The sequence below is a fragment of the Syngnathoides biaculeatus genome, chromosome 19 (assembly GCF_019802595.1).
Source record: "Syngnathoides biaculeatus isolate LvHL_M chromosome 19, ASM1980259v1, whole genome shotgun sequence".
In the NCBI taxonomy this organism is placed as follows: Eukaryota; Metazoa; Chordata; class Actinopteri; order Syngnathiformes; family Syngnathidae; genus Syngnathoides; species Syngnathoides biaculeatus.
The window spans coordinates 3,547,592-3,572,500 of record NC_084658.1 but is presented as its reverse complement, the minus strand read 5'-3'; the positions used below and the strand labels follow the sequence as shown (position 1 = coordinate 3,572,500).

Genomic DNA, 24,909 nt, shown 5'->3' with positions numbered 1-24,909 from the left:
AAATAAATGGGGGTTTTCCTCGTTGTAGTGCAACCATTTGATGAGTTACTGTAATTGGTTAGATACAGTGTCTTGTGAAAGCATTCGGCTCTCTTGACCTTTTCAACCTTTTGGTACATTTCATTGCTACAAACAAAGATATAAAATTAACATTTTTGGGCACGAATTAACAACAAGTGCAGAGAGCATCGTGAAGATCAAGGAACAAACCAGAAAAGTCTGAGATACTGTTGTGGAGAAGTTTAAAGCCGGATTTGGATACAAAAATATTTCCCAAGCTTTAAACATCTCAAGGACCACTGTGCAAGCAATCATATTGAAATGGAAGGAAAATCAGACCACTGCAAATCTACCAAGATTGTTGAGCTGTCCCTCGAAACTGTCCCCTCGAACAAGGAGAAGACTGATCAGAGATGCAGCCAAGAGGCCCATCATCACTCTGGATCAGGGGTGCTCAATGTGATGATCGGGATCGACCGGGGAGTCTTGGTCGATCGTGGGACAGAGTGCCAAAAAAAAGTCAGCCAATGTTCCCTCTTAACTGCACGCGTGCGCAATTGGGCTCCGCTGATGCAGTCTCTTGGCAAAAAAATAAATAAATCCAATGTAAATTGAAAGTATAACATACAGCTGTTCAGTTTTTCCAATGTGATTCAATGAGTGAGGGATAACTGGTTGGATTACAGCAATGCTATCCTGAGAACGCCGATCTCGTCAGATCTCGGAAGCTCAGTGTGTTTGGTCCTGGTTAGTGATTGGATGAGAGACCGCTTGGGAATACCAGGTGCTGTGAGCTTTTCTCCCGGCTAAATGCAGAGGGGTTGCGTCAGGAAGGGCATCCGGCGTAAAACTGTACCAGACAAATATGCGTTCATCTGAGATGACATGCTGTGGCGACCCCTAATGGGACAAGCCAAAAGGAAAAGAAGAAGAAGAAGAAGAAGAAGAAGAAGGGATGACTATTTGTTACATCCAATGGCACAATTCACATATGTACTGTAACAAAAATGAAGTCTGGTTTCTTTTAGGCAGCACACAGAACTTTCTCTAACAATGACCACTGCTCTGCCCCACTTTTTTCCCAATTTACTTTACACCCACACCCCATCCCCTCTGTTAAAGACGTACTCATAATTACAAATGTTACAGTACTTGGGCAGCCCATCAATGTGTTTTATAATGACACCGTCCACCACCGCTGCTTTAGTTTGCAACACAGTCTGGGAAACGTAGAGCAAAGACGAGCGAGACATGCTGCTTATGTTTACTTTCAATATTAGTGGAGAAAGTTAAAAAAGAAATGCTGTTGTTTCAAGATGCAATGACTATCGGAGTATGTGTATAATCGAAGAAAAAGTGGTTAAACTGGATGAGATTTTTTCTTTTCGAGTGGGAAAGGTCTGGTCTGAAGCCAGCCAAAGTACAGAGTACAGGATGAGATTGTGTATAATTTTAAAATTCCACCTTGGCACAGCCTGATCCAGGATGAAAGCACAGAGAATACAGAGCACAACAAGCAAATTTGGTATTTTAAATATACATATATATTTATATATAGTATATCACATAACATTAATAACATAACATTGGGAGCATCATCAACATTTTCTGTCTCTTACAACCATAAGCCACACAACGAAATACCATGATGAAAAGGACTCTTATAAGCAGGCCAATATTTACAAAAAGATCACTAAAAAATGGGAGTTGTATTGTCATTTTGCCATCCAGTAAGCAACGAGGTTGGAAAGCATTTAAATGTGGTCAAACAGAATAATTGAAAATAATTTAACGTAAAGTTTTCTTGGCGACACGGTGGTGCAACTTTTTGACCCTCTGCCTGACAGTTCTCAGGACTGGGGTTCAAATTCCGGACCCGCTTGTGTGGACTTTGCATGTTCTCCCTGTGCCTTGGACGGGGTTTTCTCCGCACACTCTTGTTTCCTCCCACATGCTCACAAAAACATGCATTAATTAGAGACGCAAAATTGCCCTTAGGTGTGATTCTAAGTACGAAAGGTTTCTCTTCTCTAGGTTTGTTTCTATGTCCGCTGCGATTGGCTGACAACCAGTTCATGGTGTACCCACTCTACTGCACGAAGATAGCTGGGATTGACTCGAGAACTCCCGCAACCCTGGTGAGAATAATTGAGTCAGAAAATGGATGGATGTATAAAGTTTTCATTTTCATTGTGGCCAATCTTCCCAGTAGGGATACAGGCATGTTATTCCATCATCTTTAGTCAGTTGACCATTTTTTTTTTCCAGAAGTGGTGTATATTTAGATTGGTGATCTTTGTGAGTTGGGGAGAAATAGTATTGTATTTTCCCACACAACAGCGTGGACTGGATAATAAGTCACATCCACTCTGTGTAGCGTCCACCCCCAAGTCAGTTTTTATTCATTCTCCTCCTGTTCACAAACCACTTAAGTCGTCGTCTTCAGTATCGGAGTTGAAGACCGTTAGAAGGCCTCTGTCACATACCATTTCAGACTGTCAAACATGCACTTACAACACTATTTAAATGCTCCCAGCATGGTTTTCAGCACTAAGGAATATCTTGGTGCTGCAAAGCATGCTGGATGTAAATAGCGTTCTTTTGTTTGTTTTATTATTTGCTAGTTATGCTATTTTGTTTGCTGTGGTGAGATAATTTCGGTTTAGATGTGACACGGTGAGTGGGTACATCATCATCAGTAATGACCTGCCTACACAGGCAGAGTCTGAGGCAATGTAAGACTACAGATTTGAAATGCAATTGTTCTTCACTGCCTCGTGAGCACCATCATATGGCCATTACATACACGCTAAAATATGTGCTAGCATTCATGTTAACAGTTTAACAAAGTATGTTTAAGTGTACTTTGTTGGACAAGTCAAGCAACAAGATTCGCAAATGTTGGAACTCGGCGTGCACATAAGGTGCACCACATTGAAATGTGCCACGTCTAATGTAGCGCCTCATCTATTTAGAAGAGAATTTAAGACCTCTGCAATCGTGAAAATACCATGAGTTAAAAAAAGAAAACATGGAGAGAAAAATCTGTGAATATGCTTGGTGCGAACTGTGAACCGTGAATGAGCAAGGGCACTCTGTATTGTTGATTTTATACAGTTGATGGTCTATTTCTGCAAAAAAAAAAATTTTAATGAGATTGAAGACTGGCTGAAGAGAATACAAGGTTTCCTGTAAGTAAAGCAGAAGATCAACAGCATACAGATTGATTTTGTGTTCTCTCACTAAGCAATGCAAAGAAAAGCAAATTTATTTGTATAGCGCATTTCATACACAAGGAAACACAATGTGCTTTACATGATTAAAAGCATTTGAAAACAAAGATAAAACATTTAAAATGGGATAAAAACAAAAATTACAAAAAATATATATATAAAAAAAGAATTAAACCTGCATACAGTGCAAGTAATATGATTTAAAAGTGGATATAATCTAAAAAGCATGAGGGGGAAAAAAAAAAAAAAGTTCTCAACCTGGATTTAAAAACATTCACACTTGGGGCTGACCTCAGTTCTGTTGGCAACGTATTCCATTTGTGTGCAGCATAATAGCTGAATGCTGCGTCACCATGTTTGCTTTGGACTCTGTGCTCCACTATTTGACCTGAGTCAGTCAAGTTCAGAGTTCTTCTAGGTTTGTATTTCGTAAGCATTTCTTTCATGTATTCAGGACCTAAATCATGATGTGATTTATAGACCAGTAGCAGAACTTTAAAATCTATTATAAAGGTGACTGGAAGCCAGAGCAAGGAGTTATATCCTCTGACCGTTTTGTTTTGGTCAGAACGTGAGCTGCAGCATTCTGAATGAGATGCAGCTGTTTAATACTCTATTTGGTGAGTCCAGTCAGAAGACCATTGCAGTAGTCAAGTCTACTTGAGATAAAAGCATGGATGAGCGTTTCCTGGTCTGTTTTGACACACATGAGCCTTCACTCTAGATATGTTTGTCAGATGGTAGAAGGAAGTTTTTGTGATTGATTTGATATGATTGTTGAAAGTCAGGTCAGAATCAATCAGAACACCAAGGTTTTGGACTTGGTCTTTGGTTTTAAAGACAGAATTCAGGTGTTTACTAACAGCAATTCTTTTTTCTTTATTGCCAAAAACAATTGTCTCAGTTTTATTGTGATTTAGTTGAAGAAAATTTTGACTCATCCAGTTACAGTATTTATCTGATGTAGACAATGGCAGAATACCTCATTTGTCATCTTGAGACGCTGCTAAATATACAGTGGCTTGTGAAAGTATTCGGCCCCCTTGAACTTTAAAACTTTCGCCACATTTCAGGCTTCAAACATGAAAGATATAAAATTAAAGTTTTTTGGTAAGATTCAAAAAGAGGGGCACAATCGTGAAACGAAATCTATTGGATATTTTAAACATTTTTAAACAAAAACCTGAAAATTGGGGCGTGCAATATTGTTCGTTGCATTAATACTTTGTAGCGCCACCTTTTGCTTTTTTGCTTTTCACTTGGGGTGTGTCTCAATCAGTTTGGAGAGACTGAAATTCTTGCCCATTCTTCCTTGCAAAACAGCTTGAGCTCAGTGAGGCTGGATGTAGGGCGTTTGTGAACAGCAGTTTTCAGCTCTTCCCACAGATTCTCGATTGGATTCAGGTCTGGACTTTGACTTGGCCATTCTAACACCTGGATACGTTTATTTGTGAACCATTCCATTGAAGATTTAGCTTTATGTTTTGTATCATTGTCCTGTTGGAAGATAAATCTTCATCCCAGTGTCAGGTCTTTTGCAGACTCCAACAGGTTTTCTTCCAGAATGGTCCTGCATTTGGCTCCATTCATCTTCCCATCAATTTTAACAGTCTTCCCTGTCACAGCTGAAGAAAAGCAGGCCCACACCATGTGGCTGCCACCACCATGTTTGACAGTGGGGATGGTGTGTTCAGGGTGATGAGATGTGTTGCTTTTACGCCAAACATATCATTTTGCATTGTGGCCAAAAAGTTCGATTTTGGTTTAATCTGGCCAGAGCACCTTCTTCCACATGTTTGGTCTCTCTCCCAGGGGCTTGTGGTAAACTTTAAATGACACTTTTTATGGATATCTATGAGAAATGGCTTTCGTCTTGCCACTCTTCCATAAAGTCCAGATTTGTGAAGTGTACGAATGATTGTTGTCCTCTGGACAGACTCTCCCACCTCAGCTGTAGATCTCTGCAGCTCATCAAGAGTGATCATGGGCCTCTTGGCTGCATCTCTGATCAGTCTTCTCCTTGTTCGAGGTGAAAGTTTAGAGGGACGGCCGGGTCTTGGTCGATTTGCAATGGTCTGAAACTCCTTCCATTTCAATATGATTGCTTGCACAGTCCTCCTTGAGTTGTTTAAAGGTTGGGAAATCTTTTTTTTATCCAAATCCGGTTTTAAACTTCTCCACGACAGTATCTCGGACATGCCTGGTGTGTTCCTTGGTCTTCATGATGCTCTCTGCACTTTAAACAAAACCCTGAGACTATGACAGAGTAGGTGCATTTATACGGAGACTTGATTACAAACAGGTGGATTCTATTTATCACCATCAGTCAATATTGGATCATTCAAAGATCCTCACTGCACTTCTGGAGTGAGTTTGCTGCACTAAAGTAAAGGGGCTGAATAATATTGCACACCCCACTTTTCAGGTTTTTATTTGTTTAAAAAAAAGTTTAAAATATCCAATAAACTTCATTCCACTTTACGATTGTGTCCGACTTGATGTTGATTCTTGACTAAAAAAAATTATTTTATATCTTTATGTTTGAAGCCTGAAATGTGGCAAGAGGTTGAAAAGTTCAAGGGGGCCGAATACTTTCACAAGGCACTGCAACTGTGTGTCATCTGCATAGCTACGATAGTCAAAATTAAAGTTTTGAAGACTTTGACCAAAGGGCAGGATATACAGGCTGAACAGGAAAGGTCCACAACCTGACCCTTGAGGGACACCATAGGTCATTGGCATCTGTTGAGATTGAACACTTCTAATGGTTACAAAGTATGTAGCTCCCTTACTCCAGGTAGGACCAAAAACAATTTAAGGACCGTTCCATTTAGTCCTACACAGTTTCCAACCTGTTGAGCAGTATATGAGGATCGACCGTATCAAAAGCAACGCTGAGATCCAACAAGACCAAAACTGACACCTTTCCTGAGTCAGTATTCAACCTTGTATCATTTAGCACTTTGATAATAGCAGATTATGTACTGTTATGAGTTCAGAAACCTGAATGAAATGTGTCCAAAAGTCCATTTAAATGCAAGAAATTGTTTAGTTGATTGAAAATAACTATCTCAAAAATCTTGGCTATGAACGGGAGATTTGAGAAGGGTCTATAGTTTGCTAACATGGAATCGTCCAGTGCTCTGTTTTTTAGAAGCGGCTTAACAGCAGCTACTTTAAAGAGCTTTTGGGAAACTTGCCAGACTGAAGTGAGCAATTGATTATTTGCTGCAAATCAGGTAGCACTGACTTCTCAATGGTTTTGAAAAAGTTAGATGGTCTTGAGTCAAGACAGGTCATTGATGGTTTCAACTCCTGAACAGTTTTCTCTACAGTTTTTTGGTCAACTGTATCAATTTCTGACAAGTTAATAGTGTTTTCTCTGGTAGCTCCAGATGTAAAATCATTTTATCTTTTTGCTGATGTATGCAGACATTTTGATCTGATGGAATATATTTTTTCACTAAAATAATAACTCTTTGCAGTTGTCAGCTGTTACGAGTCACTAGTGAGCAGATACAAAGATACATTAGCGTTCTGACTTATTGCAGTAACAAACTGTTCAATAAATATTACAAATAGCACTGGTGAAACCGGTTCCTCTTTGTAATGTAAAACTTGAATGAAAAATGAAGTAATCCTGTTTGTGGTGACTCTTACTTTCAACAAATTTTATGTTGCTCTCAAATGTATAAATTAATCTACAAATCCGTAGTTCCAAAGTACTGCAAAGAGGCAAGCCCAGTGAAATCTATCAAGAGCTTTCTCTGCATCAAGGGACATGATGATTGAGTTTAAAATTTTACGCTGCAACATGCTTAATAAATTTAACAAGCATCTGAGATTATTCATGACCTGTCTGGTCATTGCATCGACGGGAGTACCTTTTCAAGTCTCGCAGTGCGGACTTTTTAGATAATGATATCTACCGTAATTTCCAGCCTACAAGCCATGACTTTTTCACATGCTTTCAACCCTGCGGTTTATGTGCTAATGCGACTACTTTGAGCGTTTTTTTCTTACGGCCGCAAGGGGTCACTCGGGCGTAAAAGGTAAGAATGAGAATGATGCAATATATGTCCCGAGGAAGTGAGTTTTTACGGCTCTGTTAGCGCTGTGCTAGCATTAGCTCTGTGCTACAGTGTTGCTGGTGTGTTATTGGCATGTCTCAGTGATATTTACCGATAAGTTTTAGTTCAACCAGCTCTGTTAGCATTAGTGCTGGCGCCAGTGCTAATGCTAGCGCCGCGCTAGCGGTAAATTCTTTCTGTGTACAGTCTTTGTAAACATCTCGTGTTTCAATGTGGGTTTCAATGTGGGCACTTGCAGCTTTTACACAGCTGCGGCGTATGCTTGTACCAAATATTATTTCCTTTACAAATGTACTCGGTGAGGCTCTCTTGTCGATAACAAGATCAAAAATCCCCAAGACTTGGTCTAAATAACATGAAAATGTCAAAAATCAAATGTGGGAAAACATGAAAACGTAACATGACTTGATTTGACTTGGTAACGCTATGACATGGGATGAGGCAATTATGCTAGCTGATGCTCATGAACACATGCATATACAGACAACGATCTGAAAACAAGTGGCATGAAAAATAAGGCTTAAATACACAAAATAATCGGCGCGCACGAGGAAATGGCACACAGCCACACCGCCGTCCGCCCCGGCTCCTGTCAAACACCCGACTTAATCCTGTGATTCTGCAATCAGGGCGCGCCGCGAGTACATGCATGGTGCGCGCTGCGAATGTGCGCGTGACCGTCGAGAACCCCTGACATATTTATTACGTGGTGTAAAAATGTTAGGGTCGGTGGGAATTTTCAAGTTCGGTTGGTAAATCGGAACCACAAGCTTTTTAATTTTTGGGGCTTATAGTTTATCTTGTTAACTTCTTTTTCTTTCGGCTTGTCTGTCTTGGGTTTGCCAGAGCGTGTCATCTTTTTCCATCTAAGCCTATCATGTGCATCCTCCTCTCGAACACCCACTGTCCTCATGTCCTTCCTCACAACATCCATCAACCTTTTCTTTGGTCTTCCTCTCGGTCTTTTGCCTGGCAGCTCCATCCTCAGCACCCTTCTACCAATATACTCCCTCTCTCGCCTCTAAGCAGGTCCAAACCATCTAAGTCTGCTTCCTGTTGTTTCTTCAGAAGCTACCGTCTCTAATCCGTACATCATGGACGGCCTCACCACTCTTTTGTAAACTTTGCCCTTCATCCGAGCGGAGACTCTTCTGTCACATAGAACACCAGACACCTTCCGCCAACTGTTCCAGCCAGCTTGTAGTCGTTTCTTCACTTCCTTACCACACTCACCATTGCTATGTATTGTTGACCCCAAGTATTTGAAGTCATGCACCCTCGCTATCTCTTCTCCCTTGAGCTTCACTCTTCCTCCTCTGCCCCTCTCATTCACGCACATATATTCTGCTTTACTTCGGCTAATCTTCATTCCTCTCCTTTCCAGTGTGTACCTCCATCTTTCTAATTGTTCCTCCGCCTGCTCCCTGCTTTCACGACAGATCACAAAATCATCTGTGAGCATCATGGTCCAAGGGGATCCCAGTCTAACCTTGTCTGTCAGCCTATCCATTACTACCGCAAACAGGAAGGGGCTCAGTGCGGATCCCTGATACAATCCCACCTCCACCTTAAATTCTTCTGATATACCCACAACACATCTCACCGCTGTTTTGCTGCCCTTATACATGTCTTGTACTATTCTAACATATTTCTCCGCCACAGCAGACTTGCTTATATAGTACCATAGTTCCTCTCTTGGTACTCTGTCAAAGCCTTTCTCTAGGTCTACGAAAACACAATATAGCTCCTTGTGACCTTCTCTGTACTTTTCCACGAGCATTCTCAATGCAAATAATGCATCTGTGGTACTCTTTCTAGGCATGAAACCATACTGTTGCTCACATATATTTACTTCTGTTCTGAGTCTTGCCTCCACTACTCTTTCCCATAACTTCATTGTGTGGCTCATCCTCTTCATTCCTCTGTAGTTTCCACAGATCTGAATATCGACTTTGTTCTTAAAAATGGGGGCTAGCACACGTTTCCTCCATACTTCTTGCATCTCTTCTCCAGCTAGTATTCTATTGAATAAGTTGTTAAAAAAAAACTCCACAGCCACCTTACCAACTTGCTTCCATACCTCCACTGGTATGTTGTCGGGACCAACTGTCTTTCATTCTATTGAGTGCCTTTTTAATTTCCCCATTACTAATCATTGCCACTTCCCGGTCATTCACGCTTGCCTCTTCTATTCCACCTTCTCTCCCATTTTCTTCATTCATTAATTTCTCAAAGTACTCTTTCCATCTCCTTAGCACACTACTGGCACCAATCAACATATTTCCATCGCTATCCTTAATCACCTTTACTTGCTGCACATCCTTCCCATCTCTAATCCCTTTATCCTATTCTCCTTCTTTCGAATCCAACCAAGTGTACCTGTCGTCATATGCCTTTTGTTTAGCCTTTGCCACCTCTACCTTTGCCCTACGACGCATCTTAATGTATTCCTTTCGCCTCTCCTCAGTCCTCTCCGTGTCCCACTTCTGTGCTAATCTCTTTCCTTGGATGACTGTCATATTCTCAACATTCAAAATCCCTGCACACAGCTATAGGGTTTGTGCATTTCTCTTCTTCTTCTTCCGACTAAGCCGATTTCCTCCACTTTTTTGTCTTCGACCTACATTATCAGAATTTCTACCTACGTCTTGCAGATTAACAGTTCCGGGGGCGGGCATAGGAAGCCGGGGCCACGAGCTAACTGTTATGGAATTCGTATGATGAACGCTCATATATGTTTGGCACAGTTTTACACCGGATGCCCTTCCTGACGCAACCCTCTGCATTTATCCGGGCTTAGGACCGGCCGACAGCTTGTACAATATAGTCCTGCCCAACGGGTTGCAGATAGTAAAAAAAAAAAAAAAAAAAAAAAAAGCAATCAAATGGACAATGTCAGCACATAAGATACATAAATCACATGCTACCTAATCTATGTTAAAGTTAAGGTCAAAAGAAAGCAATCACATAAACACAGTCAGCACATATGGTACACAAATCACATACTACCTGTGTGCAAATATAAAGGATATGGTGATTTAAAGGATATGTGGATGGAAGAAACCAATACCAAAGATTTCTTTAACATTTGGTTGAGGGACTTCCCCACAGTTGATTCACACCATTGCAAAACCACAGAGACCTATAAGGACAAAATATTCCTTCATCCGGGCACAACCATAGCCCATTTACAAAAGGAATTATCAACAGGCAACTGGAATTGTTGGAGTGTGGGTGGTTGGAATTCGATATTTCACAAATGTGTTCCATGGAGGAAACTGTTTTGTATTCATTCCACAGAGAGATCAGTGTGTTTATATAAAACATGGCAATATTAGTGAGCCCGAATAAGGTGCACGAAACCAAGAAAGATGAAGCAAGGTAAGAGAAATCACATGACAAGGATTCAGCAAATAATGAGAAGCCTGTTTCGTCAATAGACTTGCAAGCTGTGCTACTGTGCTCAAAAAACAAAGCTAGCAGCTTGTATTATAAAACAAAACTGCAGGTCCCTAACTTCACTCTCTTCACCTTGAAATAAAAAAAAGGGAATGGCTACATTTGGAATGAATCAGAGGATGACCTCAATAATGAGGGATTTGCACACCTTCGATATTGCAATTTTGAAGGTGTGATTAAAGACCATCTGAAGGAGATGATAGTGTGGAGCGATGGTTGCAGATAACAGAACCGCAATGCATGTGTGTCAAATGCATTCTCTGAGCTTTAGAAGGAAATAAGGGTTACTAATAACCCAGAAATACGTTTTTGCAGGCGCGCCCGCACACACACACACACACACACACACACACACACAAATGGAGTGTGACTACATGTATCGTACGTCGTCGTCTTCTTCTTTTCCTTTCGGCTTGTCCCGTTAGGCGCCGCCACAGCATGTTATCTCAGATGAACGGACATTTGTTTGGCAAAGTTTTATGCCGGATACCCTTCCTGACGCAACCCCTCTGCATTTTAACCGGAGAGAGAAGTTTACAGCACTTGGTATTCCCAACCAGTCTCCCATCTAAACCGGTACCAACTCGGACCAAAGCTGCTTAGCTTCTGAGATCTGACAAGATCGGGCGTTCTAAGGGTACCATGGCCGTAAGCCACTACATGCATCGTACTACTGAACGCAAAATAGTTACGCCACGCCAAAAGATTACATTATCATAGATCAGACTGCAAAACTCTCCTTACCATGTCAGGTCGCTTAAGCATGATGATTTTCTTAAACTGAATGGATCTTACTTCATGAGCATCAGACCAGGAGAAAAAGCTGGAGATCCGACTGTGGATCACTTGCAAGGTGTCTTCTACTTAGCAGTTAAGGGAAGATCAATTTAAAGATGTAATTCTCAGAAGAATCTGAGTGGGAAGAACTGCCACGGTACAGGTGCCAAATGAGCCAATGGTATGGATAAGAATGTTTCCATATTTTATGCGAGTCAAGGAGAGAAAGTTCCAGGACCTCGTTTCAATCAAACAGGTCAGTCCAGTGTCGTCACTTATTTCATATTTTGCCATACTAACAGGCATCAGTCATATCGCCAGCTAAATGCAGAGGAGTTGTGTCAGGAAGGGCATCCGGCGTAAAACTGTCCCAAACAAATATGCGTTAATCGAAGATGACATGCTGTGGCGACCCCTAATGGGACAAGCCGAAAGGAAATGAAGAAGAGGAAGAACAGGCATCAGTCAAAAAAGAAGCAAAGAACTAGAGGTAGAAAGTGAGGAGATGCACATACTTCCTCACCATTATGTTTAGTTTGTTCATGTTTAATTGTTGATTGAATAAAAGTTTTAAATTTTCTTAAGTCAAAAAGGCATGCTCAAAGATTTTCAACTCCTTTATTCCTCTTCTATAACATAACTGACGGACATTCTTCTATGTCAACATTCATCTATTATCATTACTTTTTTGAGTGAAATAATTACCGTAATTTCTCAAAAATAATGCGCAATTATTTCAAAAAATATTTTCAAAAAGTTAATAGAGCGCATTATATTTAGGTATGGATGAAAAATGAAAAATAAAATCACAATGTATAGTCGTATAAAGGTACATATAGTGGTAAAAAATGCATACATATACATTTCAATATGATATTCGATGTCTTATGTTACACATTTATATATATTACGGTAACGTGCGCCACCAACTTCAGCTCCCATAACTTTCCCGGGGAGCTACGCATTTTACGATTGTTAGCGTGGCGTTGATTGTTGCTACTGCACCAAAGATCAGAAACGACTGCCCATGAGTTTGTTTTAACTTAAAGTAAGACAAAAAATGTCGACTACAATGACTGTTTGTGCAGCCGCTTAAAAGAAATGCGTCATCGCTGACAGGAGGAACCCATAAGTAGCGCGGCAGTTCAAAACAACGAAAGCTGAATTGCTTCAGGTTGTTATCAAAACAGCATGAGCTCAACTTACGTAGTAAGGGTGTAGTGAGTACAAAAAAAAAAAAAACAGGAGAGCGCACACAATTGAAATGCTCGCCTTTTTTTTTCTTTAAATGTGCCCATTACGCTTGTTTCTACGAAGTTTGAGCTCACATTGTTTTGATAGCCACTAGTCACCGTAGGAAAGCTCCTACAGATTGTCGCCGAATGGAGGATAAGTGGGTGCGCCGCTGAACCAAAACTCTTGGTATTCAAAACATATTTCCTCACAAACGCCATGAATGGCACAGAGGATGACATGCTGTGGGAGCAAGATGGGATGTTCACGATGCAATGCAGGAAGCACCCGAAGTGGACCAAGTCAACAATGATAAGTTTGACAGTGATGCACCAAAGGTAGCTACGGTGGATATTTTTCAGACTGGAGATGAGTCAGATGCTTCTTTTGAAGGCTTGGCCAAGGATGTGTAATGGAGAGCATAAACTGCACTATGCACAAACGTTTTATGCACAAATATTTAATGCAAAAAAATGTTTAAGTTAAACAGTGTTCAATTGTTTATTTAACACTGTTATGTGTGTTATCAACAGTATTAATAAAATGTTATGATATCTTTGAGCATTTATTTTATCTGGTTGAGGGATTCTGTTCTGACAATTATAGGGACCAGGACAAGCGTGTCTTGTGGCCTCTCCCATGTTATATATTACCGCTCAACCAGCACATGCACAATGATTATTAATGAATGTTGTACAGACAGTTTTTGAAAAACAATACAAGTACAAACCCATAAAAATATAAATACAGATAATTCCTAATGTTTTGAGCGTATGGGTAACAGGAAATTTGTGGTGCGTATTGTACATTGGTAGAAGTTTTTTCATTATTTTTTTAGGTCACCTTCGGGGGTGTGCATTATACTTAAAGACGCATTATACTCGAGAAATTACGGTAGTCATATTCAACATTTGGCGCAGTTTTTTGGGTGTTCTGAAAAATGTTAATTGACTTAAGCCAATATTTTAAGACGGTGTCAATATTAATGAGTTACAATTGTACAATTGTAATTCTGTGATGGTTAAAGGAACATCAAGGCTGTTTAATTTGTGTATTTAATTGAGGATCCATAAAAGTTTCAATTTCATTTTGGTCTGGGTTGTTCGAATATACATAAGGTGCTACAAAAAAAAATGAAAAAAAATTATGTGATTTCGATTGGTGGCTGCGTACAGTTTTTGAACCTTGGATAGCTGTAATTAATGCCTTATTTAATGTGCTGAAGTTGGTTTACAAGGGATTTTCCTGATTTTGGTAATCAAAATTATTGTATCATTGTAGAAAATGTTTTTTTTAATGTCTATTTGAGGTTTTGCCCTTTGCCTTGCTGTCAGATTAATCTCATTCTTCCGTGAGGTGTTGAATTTTTTCCACAATTCAATTTTCCAATTTTTATTCGTTCTTATCCGCAGAGTATGTGATTTGACTTCTCAATACAGTTGTCCAGATTTCACGCAGCGGTGATGGAGACATGGTTGGGAGTCGTTGAATTTGAAAAACTCACCCAATTCCTTTCTCATGAAACTATCAAAAATCATAGTAACATCTAACAAAAAGATCTAAAAACACTGAAGCAGCAACCTTTGTAAAAAAACAAATTCTTGTGTCATTCTCAAAACTTTTGGCCGAAACTGTACATTTGAATAATGCAACTGAATTGAATGTTCAATTTAGCCAAACACCCATTCCTTAAGATACAAATAAGTATGCAACAAAGTCACTGAATTTAATTTTTTTTTAATTGATACTGTTGCAACTAAGAGGCTCTATATTGTGTCACCAACGGGCACAGCAGCTGCCTGTCAGCAAAGACAAACTGAAAGGAGAATTGATGACAAATTGAGGAGTGGCAGAATGTGAGCTGTGGGTCAGATGCTGGTGGGAGACTTCTGCCACATTGGAGGTGTCTGTCTTTAGCTCAACAGAGGAAACAAAAACAGGCTTAAACTTACAGTTGAACCCCTGACCTGCCTTTGACCCTGCGGGCAGGATAGGGAGAGTGGAGCGGAGGGTGGGACTGGGAGAAACCAGTGGGTGTGAAATGGGCCATGTTGTTGTTTTGAAGTCTCTCCAAGAATCTGGAAGAGACCTATAAAACAGGACTATAAAAGTGTAAAACTAACAATTCACACCATAAAACCCCTTTTGTGAAGCTGTGCAACGAAGAAGTCCAATGTGTTTGAACGGTGAACTTTTGGCAATATATTTGTGCTGTGGTTCAAATTCAAGAGAAACTAGGCCCAAAAGAAAAAAAAATGAGCTCTTTGTTTACAGGTCTATGAAAACGATTACTGTCAGGACCAAGAAAACAAAAATGCTGACTTCAATACAACAAGACCTCAATTGGTATAAAACAAAATGTATAGTGAAGCAGAGAAGATGCATACAAATCTAAGTGATAATGCCCAAATACCTTCCAAACATTTTTCTTCTCTGCTGGGTACCCATGATAAATGTAAAAGAGTATGTCTCTATAAGAGACTTTGTTCCAAATTGTGGATCCAATGTTCAATTCCCTTTTCTTCTTGAACGGTGGTAAAAATGTTGCACGCAGTACAAGTTGAGAAACGGGCCGACAGGACAAGATAATGAAAATGGAAGGAAAAGAGGGGGAGAGGAAAAGGACAAGGAAAACCGGGGTCATGGGAAGGGTAAAATAAAGGAGAAAGTAGTAAAACGGTGTGTGTTAGTGCTGTCATGATGCCTCCCTGCAGGCCTGCACACAATCCCACAGCTGTGCCTCTCTCTAACTGATTCAACACACAGATACACACAGACACAAAAAACACACACACAGAATATTTACATTCTCCACCAAACTGACCTTCAAGTGAACCCACCAAGAGACTCCTCACAAGCTATGCACTATAACCAACGTGAACCACCCCCTCATAAACAAACATACATAAACACACACACACTAACTAACTAGCAGCCCTCAAGGCATATTCAACTTGTCACAGACACACAATCAACAACATAAGAAAGTTGAACACAGATATGAGCGAGGACATGGGTGTGTACGGCACTGCATACCGCCATTGTCAGTCCTCTTCAGGGCGCCATCTTTGTGGGGACACAGCTCACATCTCTGCGGATAAATAAGAAGCACTGTGTAAGACAAGGATTAATGGTATCATGACAATTTTGTGTTTCTACAGTATTGTTCAAAATAATAGTAGAATCTGACCAACCAGATCACTCCACATTTTCTGTATATTTTTTATTGCTACAAGTAAAACAAGGTACCAGTTGGTGCAGTACATTCTCAGAAAACCAATCAGACCAAGAATTTATGATATACAGTACATGGTCTTAAGTCAATGCAATTGGGCATTTTGTTGAAAGAGGTGTGTTCAAGAAAATAGTCTGCCGTTGACTTAAACTCAAAACGATTTCATTCAAACTTGTTTCTTGGATTCCCAATCCTTTGAATCACTAAATTAATATTTAGTTTTATGACCATAGTTTTTTTTATAACGGCTTCACATCTGTGTGGCATGGAGTCAACCAACTTGTGGCACTTCAGCTGTTATTCAATTCCAAAATTCCTTATCAACATTCCACAATTCATTTACATTTATTGGTTTTGCTTCAGAAACCGCCTTTTTATGTAGCTCCACAAGTTCTCGACTGGAGCTTTACAAATATTGATTTTTTTTCCCACTGTCTAAAGTCATCCTGACTTTACAGTAGATGGAGGTCAGTTAGTCAAACAAATTAACTTTGTAATAACACAAAATGCAACCCTATGGGGGCACAAGCCAGTGCAATCTGTAGGCTGGTCCCAAGTCCAGATAAATGCAAAGGGTTGCGTCAAAAAGGGCATCCGGATTCAAACTTTTCCAAACAAATATGAGCATTCATCTAAAGAGTCCCATACTGGATCGGTCGTGGCCCGGGTAAACAACACCCGCCTCTGGCACCGTTAACTAGTAGGGCATCAGCGGAAATTCAGCTACTGTGGATCAAAGCCAAAGAAGAAGAGGAAAGCGGATTCTACAGCAAAAAAGGTAGAGGGATGCACAGAGCGTACAACTGAGTGCAGGGACTTTGAATGTTGGGACTAGGTGAGGAAAAGCTAAGGAGTTGGTTGACATGATGATTACGAGAAAGGTTGATACAGTGTGAATGTAAGAGAACAGGTGGAAAAGTAATAAGGTTAGAAGTTTAGGGACAGGGTTTAAATTATTTTACCATGGAGTAAATGAAAAGAGAAATGGAGTAGGAGTTCATGAAAGGAAGAGCTAGCTAGGAATATCTAGAAAAAGAGTATCAAATCGAATTATAAGGCTGAAACTTGAAATTGAGGGTGTTATGTATAATGTGATTAGCGGCATTGACCAACAGGCAGGATGTGAGTGTTGAAAAAGAAATTCTGGAAGGAACTACATGAAGTAGTTCTGAGTATCACAGACAGAGTTGTGATTGGTGAAGATTTTAATGGACATGTTTGTGAGGGAAACAGGGGAGATGAAGAAGTGATGGGTAAGTACAGCATCTGGGAAATGAACTTTGAGGGACAGATGGTGGTGGACTTTGCAAAAAGGATGGAAACGGCAGAAGTGAACACTTTTTTCCAGAAGAGGCAGGAACATAGGGTGACCTCCAAGGGCGGAGGTAGAAGCACGCAGGTGGATTACATTTTGTGCAGACGATGTCATCTGAAGGAAGTTACTGGGAGGCAGGGGTCGGGAACCTTCTAGCTAAGAGAGCCATAAATGCCAAATATTTTAAAATGTAATTCCATAAGAGCCATACAATATTTTTAAAACTAAATATAAGTTTATTCTTGCATTTTATGTAAGACCAACACTTTAAGAGTACAATAAGTCTTTAAATTATTTGAAATAACATTATGAGTTTGCTAACAAAAGACAAAAGTACTTCTTACAATTAAAAGGTCTAATCCAAAGGAAATGTATGAGACTTGTCTATCAGACAAATGTAGCTAAAATGTCATCAAAAAAATAATTTAACAACACAAGAAAAACGAAATAAATTAGCGTCAAAGTCCGTCTCAAAATTTTGTTCGAAATGTCACATAGATTGGGCAAGTTCGGTTCTTTCCAGAATGTGATGTCACGTCACGACAACATTTAGCCAGAAAGAGAAAAAGCTAGGAAAAAAATAATGAAGTGTGTTGCATTCGCCTGTTCTGCGTCAAACGCCGATCCAGTCAGCCTACATGAATGGCCGAAAGATGAACAGTTGAGCAGGTTATGGACCAGGTTTATGAAGACAAAGAGGGTGCATTGGACTTACAAATCAAAGTGGACAGCAATATGTTCCAAGCATTTCACAGAGGACTGCTTTGAAAACCCGGTGCAGAATTCTCTTGGCTTTGGTAGCAAGTAAGTATGTGCGTGCTCAATTGTTTAGTATTGACAAGTATCTACCTCGTTTTAAACGTAAGTACAATACAGATACAGATATGTATGTCAGCTAATCTGTATCCATGTGATGTTTAGGAGGGGGCGGAATTTGTACATTGTGTAAAGTTAGTGTACTGTTGACGCTGGGGTCTTCCTCAAATTTGACTACAGCAGTAGGTGCTCGCAAATGTTCGGTGCATTATTTAAAATACGGGCTAAATGCATGTAAATTACGTGAAGAATGCACCATAAACAATGGACAGTCTTATCTGACAAAATATTCCACATTGAAAATATGAATGAAATGTTTTTTGTTTTATCTTGCAGAAGGCCAAAGTTACTACAACGTGCCACTCCAACTATCCACTCGCTTCTTTCACCAGACAAAGAGAATTGTAACCCCAAATGTAAAAAAACGGAAAGTTTAAGAGTAAGTTTAATAATCCATCATGTTACAGTTTTCTTGTACATGTAGTCCTCAGATCTGTGAATAGAGGGGTCAGATATATTTTATAAATCTGAATTTGAATTAATTTCAATGCCTCATATGATTGTTGGTGTGGTATTGTTTCTAAATCCATGTTAAAAAAATACTATACCTTTAGGATGAAGGAGTAAACAAGGACAGTAGTATCTGCATATGTAAGAAGTAATGTAATTTCCATTTTTCAGGGTATGTGGAACGCATGCTAGAAGAGCTCCGGAACCTCTATGTGGATGCGGACCTACGACTTCCTCTGCTGAAGCCCAAGCATCACCACCTCTCAACAGCCAGTACACAAAACCAAGCAAAAACTTAGGTATTTGGAATCATTTTTCAAGATTTTCAAATCAAAGCTGTTGAAATATATAGTGAAAATAAAAAATAAAAAAAAATACAAAATTTGAAGAAGCCGATTTAAAAACTGTGGCCAGTTTGTTAAGCTGAAACTAAATTCTATCCTGATGGGACTTCAGCAGCAGATGTTTTATGTTACGAACCTCTGACGCATGCTGATTAACCAGTCATGTGGCATGATGCAAAAAATTAATGCATTAGTATGGTCTGTTCAATAGTCATTTTCTCAACTTGTGTGAACCTCTGTAAATATGACCTCAACAGTGAAAGCAAAGGTGAGGTGGCATACTTTGGATGTGAACTCTCTGGCTCCTAATGATATTTTATGGAATGAAACAATATAATGTTTAGCATGTCCATATACAAGTGTTTAGTGAATGATGGTTTCACCTTCAGTGGTTTTTAAAAAAAATAACTTGGTTTAGAAACTTTTTCAGTGCTGTGATACATACAGATGACATCACAAATTCTTCAACTATTTCGCTTACTCTAATTAGTCAACTTGAAGGGCAAATTTTGCACCAGAACAACCGAAGATACTTTAGAGTCCAAAGTGTCACATAATGACAGCAATGTCCATCAATTTTACACTTTAGTTTTCATGCAAAGACAAGGGTAATGTTAATCAGCTGGGCATAAATCCTGTGAACACGGCATCATCTTCATATCCTGGGGGTGGAAATTCTGCTCAGATTCTCTGCACAGCACATGATGCTATAACAACCCTGTTGTTCTCGCCGAGAGGCCCGCAACACTACCTCACCAACTGTCTGTAAGCCACATGGCGATTTCTTTGATGTCCTCCTGTGAAGGCGTTTCTGCCATAATGGTATTGAAAGACATGCCAGGCTGTCTCCAATACAAATGGGTTTAGGCAGACTGGGTGAAAGCCTTTGTGGTTAACAATGCAAGCCAAGGCAGTTTCATCCAACTTCCGGCCGGTTTCTGTAATTCTCTTACAGCAGCGGCATTCTCTCTGGGAGGGCATTGGCTGGCAATCTCCACATTTACACCTGGGTAAAAAATATAATCAGCTAAAATAATATTATTTGGTTTGTTTTAAGCACAAAGTTGTATTTCATTACTATCCTTTCCTCACCAAGATAAGGCTGAAATAATGCCGCTGTGGCGTAAAGCCCTATCATTTAGTCATTCATTATCTTCTGACGAAAGAGTGAAAACATGACATACTTGAATGTATCCAAAGCTACCTTAACAACAATTAAGAAATTGAGAATGTTAAATTCATAACTTGTCCCTTATGTCCTTCTAATACAGATACAAATACAAATTACATATTTCTATGTATCTGGCTATTAGCTACAATTACTCATCCTTTAGTTTAAATAACGAAAATCACTGGCTAAATGTAAGTGTACTGTACTGTCCCACTCAGAGCATACTATAGATGTGATCTTTATAAACACAGAATGATACCGAAGGTTTTGATTTTTGTTTTACACCGACTCAGTCGCTAGTACAACAACAAATGAATCACTGTTGTGTGTAACCAGCATCAGAAGTTGAAAAGTGTATGAATTAGCTTTCATCAACAAGGTGTACGTAGATTTTGTGGGGCACATACCAGTCTATGTTTTGAGTGCAAAGTTGCACGTCAACTTGGTCAGGTCTCGCCGAATCCTGTACTTGTGTTGCGTTCGTCAACTTCGGTTCGAACATACGTATATGGTTGAATTACACCAGTTTTTTAATATGAGAAGAAAATTCCTCCTCTCCAGTTCCTATGACTTCCACGGAGCATTTCATAAAAATGGTTTCATCACTGCTGTCTATCTCCTCAAGATCCCATTCGCAGGGTGTATGATTAACACAATAGCTTCCTACATAGACAAGTGGAGTTGTCTACACCTCAACAGAGCCTTGGTTTGAGAAAGACAGAGGCATTCGGGTTCCAAAGAAAATGTGCACTTTGGCGCTAATTTATTTCATTTCTGTTCTGTTGAGAATTTTTTCAATATTTTTTAATTAAATTTTAGCTACATTTGTATGACAGACATAAAATACATTTCCTCTGGATTAGTATTTTAATGTGACTTCTGGTGCGGCATGGTTTTGCTGATGGGCTTGTAGTCAGTTTCATACATCATTATATTAAACTTCATGCTGCTGTTGAGACTTATATCCATTATTCGTGAACGTGGGTTGGTCTTAATGTTTTGTTTTGGTTTTTTTAAATATGAGAAACACACATGCATAGGTAGAATACAACATGGTCAGTACAGCAATGCTCACGCTGCAGTTTGTAGTATGGTGGGAAGTGTGCTCCAAGTTTTCACAATCAACTGGTCTGCAAATGTAATTTTTTTTCCATTTCTCCCCACTTATGTGTGCTCGCCAGCAAAGCTTGCCGAAAAAGGCATGTCTTTATGTTAAAAAAAAAAAAAAAAAAAAAAAAAGTCAATTTAATGGCCAAAATTCAGCAAGACTGTTGTGGCAAACTCCCCCTCTGTGAATGGCTCTCCGTTTCTCGGAATTGCCAAACCACCAGCAAAATTATATGAATTGTAGTCGCCTTGTGACCAAACACAGAGTTGCTGCCGATTAGCTTGGACTCTGGACAGTAGCTCTTAACATTTTTTCTTCATGCTGACCCCCCCCCCCAGGATATTTTGATCCAATGGCGTGTGTATGGCGTGTTTCAAAGCGGCACTTTATGTTTGAGGATTTCATGTTGCAATTTTGTCATTATAAATTAGACTCAAAAGAACCTTCTTTCTCCACAAAGGTAAATTCCTCTGTGCATTCTTACTGAAAACTGCACAACTGCACTCCTTGTCTCTTTATCTTTTAGCCATCCTTGTCAAAAGCATTTGCCCAATTAATTTCCACCCGATCTGCATTCGACTATTCTGCACCTTCCCACATCAATTGCCACAGCATACTACACCAACCCCACTAGGACAACCTGTCTCTAACTAATTTATTTTGCCTAGGCGACAGAAATGACATACTGTATACAGTAATGTCGTTATGAGGGTTCTGCGAGCCATACGCGAGCCATCAAAATAGCCAGGTATGGTTCGCAAGCCATGGGTTCCCAACCCCTGCTGTAAGGCAATGGTAGGAGAGAGTGTTGCTCAACAGCATAGGATGGTGGTGTGTAAGATGACTCTGGTAATGGGGAGGAAGATAAAGACAAATGCAAAGCAGAAAATCGTCTGGTAGAAGCTGAGAAAGGAAGAATATTGTGCAGCCTTTGGAAAAGAGGTGAGACAGGCGCGAGATGGACAAGAAGAGCTCCCGGAAGACTGGACTACTACAGCCAAGATGATCAGAGAGAGAGAGGCTGGAGAGTACTTGGTGTGTCTTCTGGTAGGAAAGGGAGAAGGAAACTATGTGGTGGAACCCCAAAATACAGGATGTCATACAAGGAAAGAGGTTAGCAAAAAAGAACTGGGACACAGAGGACTGCGGAGAGGTGAAACAAAAACATTGAGATGCGACGTAGGGTAAAGGTAAAGGTGGCGAAGGCTTAACAAGAGGCATATTGACAAAGTGTACACCAGGTAGGGCACGAAAGAAGGGTAAAAAAGGTTGGCTAGACAGAGCGATAGAGATGAGAAGCATGTGCAGCAGGTAAGGGTGATTAAAGTGCAACTGACACCCAAATATATATTTTAAAATAGATACTATGAAAACTACATATAATATTATTCACTTCAATGTCTATATGAAAAAATGGGTGGAGAGAGTGTCATTAATGCGCAAAGTTGGGGAAGTCTCACTCAACATCCCAGTGGCAGCCATATTGCCTGCAACACCATTTGTAGATGTCACACTGGCACAATCACCATTGAAAAAATGCTGTGGCACCTGCTGTGGGAGATGAACAAGAAAGATTTTTGGATTTTTCTGACGCCCCTTCTGAGACTGAAGCTCTTTTCGAAGAGGAGAACATCTCAGAATCATGTGAAGTGACTGGAGCCATATTACCCGATCGTTTCGAGCCATATTTAGATCACGTACAGACCACTTCAAATTAACAACAGACTCCCCAACAGATGGACGAGGAACCCGATGAAATGTTCAAAATGACAGACCTATAATTGTTCGATTTCCTAACTCTTTAACAGGCTTTGTGTATGTAGCGTACTCAGGAGGACCCATGCCGGGGGAAGTAACTATTACAGGGATTGCCCTGACACTGGTGCCCGGTGGGGGCTACTTTCACCTCCCTACACGCGGCCAAACCACCTCCCTGCCCGATCTACCTCCGCATCGGGGCTAACAGCAGCCACCAGCGATATGACGCGGATCATTTGTTACGTTCTGAGAGAAGGATTACGTTGCCGGACGCAGACGGAGATTTTTAGTAATGCTGCTGCTTTTGGACAAGTACACTGACACCACTGATATGACGCGGTGCTTTTGTTCCGTTCTGAGAGAAGGATTACATTGTCAGTTGCGGACGGAGCTTTTTAGTAATACTGCTGCTTTCGGACTGGTACACGGACACCACACTGCATTCCTGGACCATTTGCTGAAGATATTAGTTCGAGTTTGGTGACTATATGACGTTTTGCTCGTTAGCTTGTGTTACACGCGATTAAACAGTCTTTGTACTTGTATTTTGTTGTTGTTTTGTCTTGTATTGTGTGTGATTAACTTGTCTTGAACACAATACAAGTGCTTTCTTATATTTTGCTGGTTTGACCAAGGGGATTTATTCTCAATTATCACTTAACGTATGCTATAAACTGTGAGACAAATTAGTCCCCCCAACTCTTATTTTTTAAACAGCTCTATACACACCTACCTGTCACTTAGAACCCACAAAGCTCTAGTCCTTTGCACCTGTGCAATCCATTTTTCACAATGAACTGGGTCTTTTGGAAATGTGAAGAGTGAATCCATCCACGCGAGTATTCAAGCAAAATCCAGCAATATAACAAGCCGGAATTTTAGCTAACAGAAAAAACAGGGAATTTGTCCCCGGTACAATAGGTATAGACACTCGACCCTGCTACTGTAAAAAAATGTCACATCCTGGTTCTTCCTCAACAAAAAATCTGAGAGATACTTTCCATGGTGGGAGATGAAAAAGAAATATCTACAGCAATATTCTGACTTGCTGTGAAAAAACAGATGGGTCCATCCATCCATTATCTACCGCTTCTCTGGGTCGGGTTGTGGGGGAAGTAGCTTCAGCAGTGATACCCAGAGTTGCCCTTCCCCAGCCACTCTTCCGGAGAGATCCCGAGGCGTTCCCAAGCCAGCCGAGAGACATAGTCTCTCCATCGTGTCCTGGGTCATCCTCTGTATCTCTTTCCGATGGGAGATGGCCGGAACGCCTCATCAGGGAGGCGTCCAGGAGACATCCGAATCAGATGACCCAGCCACCTCATCTGGCCAAGGGCAGTCTTGGCATGTCCAACTCTCACCAGAAACGAGTTTGACGTATTAATGGCAATATGGACCAAACTCTGACAGCGGTCGTACAGGGACCGAACAGCTCGTGTCAGGGGGTTCAGTACCCTATACTCCCGAAGAACCCCCCACAGGATTCCCCAAGGAAGACGGTTGAATGCCTTCTCCAAGTTCACAAAACACATGTACAGTGGTTGGGCGAACTCCCATGCACACGCAAGGATCCTGCAGAGGGTGGAGAGCTGGTCCACTGTTCCACGGCCAGGACGAAAACCACATTGCTCCTCGTGATTCCGAGACTCGACTTCCCGACGGACCCTCCTCTCCAGTACCCCTGTGTAGACCTTACCAGGGAGGCTGAGGGGTGTGATCCCTCTATAGTTGGAACACACTCTCCGGTCAACCTTCTTGAAAAGGGGGACAACCACCCTAGTCTGCCAATCCAGGGGCACGCAGTGTTACAGAGGCGTGTCAACCAGAACAGCCACACAACATCCAGAGCCTTTAGGAGCTCC

The 24,909-nt window shown here is 40.6% G+C and overlaps 1 protein-coding gene across 1 annotated transcript in view; it reads right to left on the bottom strand.

Annotated features, from left to right (window-relative positions):
* mllt10 (MLLT10 histone lysine methyltransferase DOT1L cofactor) overlaps positions 1 to 24,909 on the bottom strand; it is a 98,413-nt gene that overhangs the window by 54,468 nt on the left and 19,036 nt on the right. Inside the window, 1 exon segment of the mRNA XM_061805041.1 lies at positions 15,830 to 15,884. Within this exon segment, the coding sequence (XP_061661025.1) occupies positions 15,830 to 15,884 (55 nt within the window).